Below are 8,270 nucleotides of genomic sequence, written 5' to 3'. Positions count from 1 at the left end.
TATATATGCATTAGTATACTGTATTGGTGTTTTTCTTTCTGGCTTACTTCACTCTGTATAATAGGAAAGCTATGGTACATATACACAATGGAGTATTACTCAGCCATTAAAAAGAATACATTTGAATCAGTTCTAATGAGGTGGATGAAACTGGAGCCTATTATACAGAACATACTTCTAATAAATATTTTGAAATGCAGGTGAAACATTTGTGGAACAATATTTGGGGAATAAAATCAAATAACACACTCTACCCTTGATGCTCCATCCTTCCTAATCACTTTATCCTTTCTATTAGGAACAGGTCATTGGAAAGGTCTTAGAAAGAACAGTGTGTTCAAGGACTCCCAATTTTTGTTCTAATAATAAACTCCATGAATTTGTAGTCCTCTATCATCTGGCCATACCTTCTTGTTATGACCTTGTTTTCCCTTTCTCTGACCATTGCCCAGAGAGAACACCTTTTACTAGGACAGTTCATGATTGTCTACTGTCCCTTCTCTCTGAGCTTTCAGGGTCACTCCCACCTACATGGGAGTGACCTATGTATGCCAATGCCTTTTTAGTCCATCAGTAACAACTATTCACTCAGGTCTAGCCCAAGTCTCCTTTCTTCCATAAAACAGGTATGAACTGATGGATCTCTTCTTTCAACTGCTTGAAACTTTTCTATTACTTTGGACCATACAGACCCATGTAAGAATGTGGTGTGTGTGTGTGTGTGTGTGTGTATTTGTATTAATTTGTATAAATTTTTTCTTTCTGAATAAATCAGTAGATTTTGTGGGGTGAGCTATATTGAAGTTTGTACTTTGGAAGTGATCCAAGAGATTAAAGCTGTGGAACAAATGCATTTATTCTACATTTTTGGCCTTGTAATGGGCAATTCAGCTGTGTCTAAATAAGCTTTGGACATGTTAGACATACCCAGTATAAACACATCTGTCAGAGAAAACCCACGTTTGTAATACTTGTATCTCTTTGATATGATTGATAATTTTTGTAAACCCAAGAAAATGCCAGCTTGAAATAAATGGACTGTGATATAATAATCCAAGTAAAAATGATCTGATGAGAGAAAGACAATGTTAATTACTTTAGCTTTTATTTTGATGCAAGGGCAATATATAGACTTGTGCTAGTTTGCTGTTAAACTAGCTTATTTGAGAGGATTGTACAATCAGTTTAGTCCAGGCTTGTGACATGAGCTTACAATAAATATATATTATGGGGAAAATATTAGGGATGTATTCAAGATGGATTGAAAATGCATTTGGATAGAAAAACAGCGAAATTATTGAGATGCTGATAATAGTGACCTATCCTGGAATTAGATAACTTATAGCAATCTATTTCAAACAATACCATACTTTGTGTAAAAGTTTATTTCATGTCTCTTCCTAACTTTGCTTAAACATTATATTACATGATTTAAAATATAATTTCTTTAAATAAGAGAATACGATAAAAATAATGATTAAGAACAAAGGAAATAATGATGTCTGTGAAAGAATAACTGTTTACAATAAAATCAGAATTTATTATTTTATAGTTACTTTGTATTGTAAAGATTAGTTTTTGCTTTTTTTTTTTCCTGTAGCATTTCAGTGGCTTAGGTAATAATCAAGACTTTTATAAATGATTTTTTTTTTTTAACTCTCAATTTCCATGCTTCTTAAAGTGAAATGGGAAAACTGCCTGATTTTCATCTTTGCTTCTGGAAACACTCTAATGTAGAAAACTTTGTATCCACTCTGTGAACCTTGGGACCCGGGCATACACCCCTGGGCGATTAGGCAGTGCACACTTATATCCAAATGACGTCACGCCAGCCAGGAGCCATCTGTTGTTTTCTTGGCACATGAGTGGTCCGCCTGAATCCCCCTAAACAGTAAATTGCCAAAGAAAATCATCGATGTGTGGTCAATTGATATAAATACATATATAATTGTTTAGCAAATAAATCCAAAACTGAAGATCAAAAATATGGTTTCATTGCAAGTCAACTATGAATAGTCTCATCGTCACACTAGATCAAGAATGAGAACCTTTAGCTGGTCAGTAAGGACACAGAAACTATGACAACTAAAACAATTTGTGTGTAATTTTTTGTGATTCACTTTTATAGCAAGCATTCCCTTTAATTATGGCATTTTAATGGGTACCAAGAAAGTTTCATGGGAAATCCCATGGACAGAGGAGCCTGGTGGGCTACATTCCATGGGGTCTCAAACAATTGGACATGACTTAGGGACTAAACAACAAAGATACTTTCTAAGGCACAGCTCTGAGAGCATCCCAATCAAAATATATGTTAAAAGCTAATCTTTTTATTAAAGGAGATATTAATTTATCCTAAGTATTATGAGGGACTTTGTGGAAAGACAGTCATTCCACATTATGTGCTTTAGGATGACTATGAACTCACATATAAAATTGATTTTAGTTCTCTTGAGTAGCATTAGGTTTTGGTATTAGACAAGCATAATCAGATTTGAAAAAATAATATTTCAATGGAAATAGGCACATTTATAATATAATTTCTAGTGACAGGTACACATGTTTTCATCTGAGATTTTAATTGATGAAATGTCTGTAATTTTAATAAATATTAATTATAGCAATTCCTAGTTATTTACATAATTTATTTACACATGATTGTTCCTGTGTAATGGAAAGAAATATAATGCAAATGTATAATGCCATTATTTAATGACAGAGAATTGACAAATATTTTCCCACATTAATTGTGAAACATATTTTAATTAGCCTTTCCTTTTTTATATTTATGAAGGAACATAAACCCCTGTATACTGTGGTTGAAATCACTGGTACAATAGAATATTTCACACAAGCTTATTTAAAAAATTATCCTGAGAGATTTTTTTGCCTGATTCTTGATTACCTTTGAAGCCTACATGTAAGGGGAAAAAATGTATTTAGAAAATCACCCTTTCTCTCCTGGGTGCAGAGGAGCATAAGTCATATTGGCAACCACTGGTTAATTTCTTTTCTAAATGTAACAAATGCACTCAAGTTGTTTGAAGGCAGAGCTTATGATTTGATTAATACTTCTACATCCTCAACCCTTAATCCATAATATAGGTTCAGAAATATTTATGGAACAGTGTCAATTCAAGATAAGAATAAATACTGACTCTAAGTGATATGTGACTTAGAAAGTAGTAAAAATAAACTCCAACTCTTTGGGTACTTTCAAAAGGACTCATTTGGTTTTCTTCATATTTTCAAAATAATTTTTTAATAGATGGTAGAATCCAGATGTTGATTACATGAACAAGGATTTTAAATTACCTGGCACAGACTGGCTCATTTGCAATTATTTGAAGAATCCACCAGCAGGCTTGAGGCCAAACAGCTGGGTGGTCTGTCTGGTTGAGAGACCTACGTCTGGGGCTATTTCTTCCCATCATCAAACTGCACCATGTCAGTTTCACTGTGTAACTTCTCTTTGCCTTTATTTTCTGATTTAATCAATGAAGGTATAATCTTCTTCCACTATCTCTGAGGTGTGTAACTACTTCAAAAATACGAATAAAGGTTCAGAACCATCAGCTGGTAAAGAATCCACCTGTAATGTGGGAGACCTGGGTTTGATCCCCAAATTGAGAAGATCCCTGGAGAAAGGAAAGGCTACCCACTCCAGTATTCTGGCCTGGGGGGTTGCAAAGAGTTGGACATGACTGAGTGACTTTCAATTTCACTTTCAGAACATAAAGTATTAATCTAAAGTGTGTTTACACTGAGATGCTATATTTGTGAAGCAAACAAAAATCACTAACTTCTATTACTGAGAATCTGAGTATGAGGATTAGAGACCATTTTTGTTTTGGTTAGTGGTTCTTAAACCTTGGGTTGCATCAGAATCACTCCGGGGGTGGGGGGGCTTGCTCACACATGCATTGCTGGACTTCCGCCTCTAGAGTTTCTGACTTAGTGGCTCTCTGGCAGAGCTAAGAATCTGCACCTATAACAAGTATTTGGGTGATGCTAATCTGGATTGGAGGCCACACTTTGAAAACCAGTTTATAGAATAAGGATCAAAATAGTTGGCAGCACAGGTTTGCTCTTTGTATGTCATTCACTTAGTTTTACAGGGACTTTGACAGCTAATCACGGTGCCATAAAATCCAAACAACTGTTTAGCAAGCACCAGCCTTTGGGAAACTGGAAGATATTCAAGAACGTGTGAATGACTAATAAGACAAATTCTTCACCACTAGAGGGGAAGAATATAATGTTTTGAAGAACTTAAGTGATGTACCAATAATAACATAGGCATAATTTAAAATAATGTATCTTTGTTTAATCAATCCTCCTGTTTAACACAATATTAAAGTTGAACAAAGAAAATCATGTAATTCTCTTAGTATAGATTGAGTGGCTTTAACTAGAATGTGATCCCAGTTTTAACAAAATCTATTCACTTGAATAAATAGTATCTTAAAAAAAGAAAATCATGTAATCTCCAGACTATCAATTCCTCAATCATGACAATATTATGTTATAAAGAATTGTCTTGTGTGGGAGCTTTCTTACTTGCTAATGAATAACACACTTGACTCTCTAGAAACCAGAGCCAAACAGATTTCAGAGATCTGGCATGAGTTAGTGGCTTAATATAGCCTGAGCATTGATAAAATCAGTAGTCATACCTTCTACCTCATGTGTGACGGGGTCTGCTACACAACCCCCATTAACTCTAATTGAAGGTGTACTGCTGATTTCTCTTCTAAACAATAATTATATAAATCTCCCTCTAAGTGGCAATATATCTTACCTTTAGCACACTTTTCATTTTAAAGAGTAGTAGACATCAGAGATAAATTTTAAACAAGAATGCAATCCTATTTGTCTTGAATGTGCAATGTTCATCAAAGCAGAATAAATGTAAAACTAAGCTGAACATTTAAGATGACATGAGACATGGACTCAACTAGAGGACACATACGGATCTACCAGCTTAAGTGTCTAAGAAAGTCTTGTATCAAGTCAGATTATTATGACATATGTATTAATACGTGTTCATGAATACAACAAGTTATTTACACCTTAACAAAGTGAAGCCATTTCTGCACTGGATAAATTGCTACATTTTCATTTGTGAATTATTTATTAGCTCAATCTTGCTATCACGTTTAATCTAAACCAGTAGATGTTAATACATTAATATTTTATTAATTTTCAAATATAGCAAATATGGGCTTCCCTGTGGCTCAGATGGTAAAGAATTCTCTTGCAATGCAGGAGAACTGGGTTTGATCCCTGGGTTGGGAAGATCCCCTGGAGAAGGGAATGTCTACCCACTCCAGTATTCTTGCCTGGAGAATTCCATGGACAGAGGAGCCTGGCGGGCTACAGTCCATGGAGTCACAGAGTCAGACATGACAAACCCTCACAATGCTGTAATCAGATTTAATCTAATCAAGTAGATGTTAATGCATTAATATTTTATTAATTTTCAAATATAGAAAACATGCCACAAAATTTATTTACAGTCTTACAATAACAACTTTTACTCTTTTTGAGTGCCTACTTAGTGCCTTACATGTGTTACTGCTTTTAAAACTCAATTTAATCATAGCTATGTGACTTGCCCACTCTCACTGGTAAGTTTTACAGCAAGGGTTGAATAAGTAGTTTGAGCATAGCATCCATGCTCTCATGGTTATTTCATGCTGTACCTGAGAATTAAATTTTAAAATCTAGCAGAATTTACTTTTTATTTGTTGAGTGTATGTAGATTTCCTAAAACTGATAGATGGATACATTATTTCTAGGTGGTAAGATGATTTTATTTTCCATGAGGGTTATTTTGTGGGTAAGAGTTTTCTCTGAAAGTCACATATGTTAAAAGCTAGTGATACTTCAAATACCTTGCATGCTCTCCAGGTTGGTTTTCATCCAGAAATTATTTGGGGTGACTGGATACCTGAACCAGACTCTGAATAAGGGTTGAGAATGGGAGAAGTATAGGCCAAATTGGCCTACAGATCTGTTTTGTTTGTATTAGGGTATTTTTTTTTTTTTTTTAAAGAATTGGAAATCTGAAAGTAAATGCTTCTAGCTAAGGTGTACCTCTCCAGCCCACCTGCCCCTATAGGCCCAGTCTATTTCACTTGGCAGTTGGACACATTCTTATTTTATGCCTAGCCTCTAAAAACATCTGATTTGTAACTCTTGTTGGTAAAATTAGCTTTGTTTCTAACGCTCAGGTCTACCCTGGAGGACTATTCAGATAAGCCACAAATAAAAGTGAAAAGTCACAGTTTTGTAAAAGAAGAGATACTTAAGATCCTGGTGAGTTCTGTACTCCCTGGTCATAATGAATGATGAGCTCATCATGTAGCAATGCTTTCTTGAAATTGAAGGTGAGCAGTTTTACATATTTACCTGACAAGAATCTACCCCTCCTGCTTCGTAGCCTGCACACACCATATTTTCCGTAATGTTATATTCTGGCATCTGTTGTTGACATTTCTCATTTGATAGAAGGGGAACGTCAGCTTCTTGCAGTACGTCTGCAGTAGAACCTGTTGGAGATGGATAATGCAGCCAGCCAGTCAGAAGTGATCAACATGCAGCAGCGAATGAGCCGCCATCAGTCTTATTTATTTCAACAGTTCCCTCTCATTACTGAGTACTGTGTGCATATACAATGAAACTAAATGCTAAACCCTGTACTTTAAAGCACATAATAAAGCCCATCTGTGGATTTTGCCAAATGAGTGACAGTAAAGCACTTTCTTTAGTTCCCAAGGGTTAGCAGGGATGGTTGACTGGACTAGACAGTCTTTGGGTATTTTCAGTAATTTCAAGTGGTGGCAACATGGTTCATGGGGAAAAAAGCCCACCAACACAAAAAGCTTCATTCATGAAAATTAGCAAAGGCTCAGAAATCCAGAAGTGCTTTTCATCTGCCACCTGAATAGGTGCTCCCTTATGATAGTATTCAGCTCCTTTGTGAGCAAACAGGTGCGAACTGCGCAGGAGACAAAGCTCAGAGGAACTGTGCCCTGGTCTCAGGGCAATCAGCTTGTCATCCATGTGCAGAGAGAAAGGAGGCATTGAGTAGCAGAGCACACTTCCATGCTTTTTACAAAATGACTCATCCACTGAAAGCCTGAATCTTTGTTTACTGAAACACCAATCCCAAGAGGGATGTGAAAAAAGCAGGTGTCTAGTGCCCTAGAAAAGGTACATGATAAGCACTTTCCAATAATTAGCAATTCTATTTGGCTTCTCAAGAGAGGCAGAAAGTTGAAAATCAGCTAGCGCATGTGACAGCCAGTGCTGGTGTGACCTCATTTCCAGTTATGTTTTGTTGCCACACTAAAAAATGAGAAACAAACGTGTGTGTGTGTGAGATTTAGGTGCAAAGCAATGTGTAAATAACCCAGTGGTGTGTTTGTAAATGTTCAATAACTGGTTTTCAAGAAATGAAGACAAAGCCCCAATATGTATTGCCTGTCAATGTGCCTGTTATAAGCACTCCAACCATGGTCGATTTCAAGGCATCAGTATGACAGTGAACATGAAGTTGGGAACTGATTCCAACTGGTGCCAGTGACTTCAGAGGCTGGATGACTTTTAAAGTTTGACAATGGACTTTAAAAAGTGAATTATAGAGGTTACGATGGAGGAGAACTTTCAGCATCTCACTGTCATTTATTCTATGAAGATGGAGTATGGCCTGGTAGACTTAGTTTTACGATAAAAATCAAAGACAATTTTGCTGCTTGTCAAGAAATAAATAAATTGGTTCACTATATAATAAAACTTTTTAAAAAGTTAAAAAATTTTGAGCAGTGGTCTTACAGTTAATACTTGTCAACATGAGTTATCAAGAGGACAATTGAAAATATACATGTTCACACAGAAAAAACCCACACAAAAATGTTGGTGAAGTTATTTTAATTTTACTAGTTGCCTTGATTTAATCAACTAATACTTCTTTCTTTTCTTTGTAAGCAATATGTTCATGATCTTCTTAGAAAATTAATTAGTATATTATACTCAAAGGGGAAAAACTGGGATTTTAGAAATAGTTGGAAACCCTAAGACAAAGTTCATAAAATTCGTTAAAATTGCCATCACCCAGGAAATATTTAAATATGATTTGTTTATTTCTAAGTGAAATTGATCTCAGATGCAGATTTTTTTTTTTCTTGGCTCCATACCACTCCCAGAGTCTTTTCTTAAGTCAATTAAATGCATATCTTTAGTAACAATAAGCAAATCTGAACAAG

General features: G+C 35.4%; 1 protein-coding gene across 1 annotated transcript in view; it reads right to left on the bottom strand.

Annotated features, from left to right (window-relative positions):
- Positions 1–129: 129 nt before the first annotated feature.
- Positions 130–8,270, bottom strand: part of TMPRSS15 (transmembrane serine protease 15) — a 144,192-nt gene continuing 136,051 nt past the window's right edge. Inside the window, exons 24-25 of the mRNA XM_044939908.2 lie at positions 6,415–6,554; positions 130–1,884 (exon numbers count right to left, since the gene is read on the bottom strand). Of these exons, the coding sequence (XP_044795843.2) occupies positions 1,729–1,884; positions 6,415–6,554 (296 nt within the window). The 3' untranslated portion in view covers positions 130–1,728. The remainder of the gene's footprint in view (positions 1,885–6,414; positions 6,555–8,270) is intronic.

Source organism: Bubalus bubalis, chromosome 1 (genome assembly GCF_019923935.1).
Source record: "Bubalus bubalis isolate 160015118507 breed Murrah chromosome 1, NDDB_SH_1, whole genome shotgun sequence".
Taxonomy (NCBI): Eukaryota; Metazoa; Chordata; class Mammalia; order Artiodactyla; family Bovidae; genus Bubalus; species Bubalus bubalis.
Note: the sequence above shows the minus strand (reverse complement) of the source record. Positions and strands in the feature narration are given on the sequence as shown.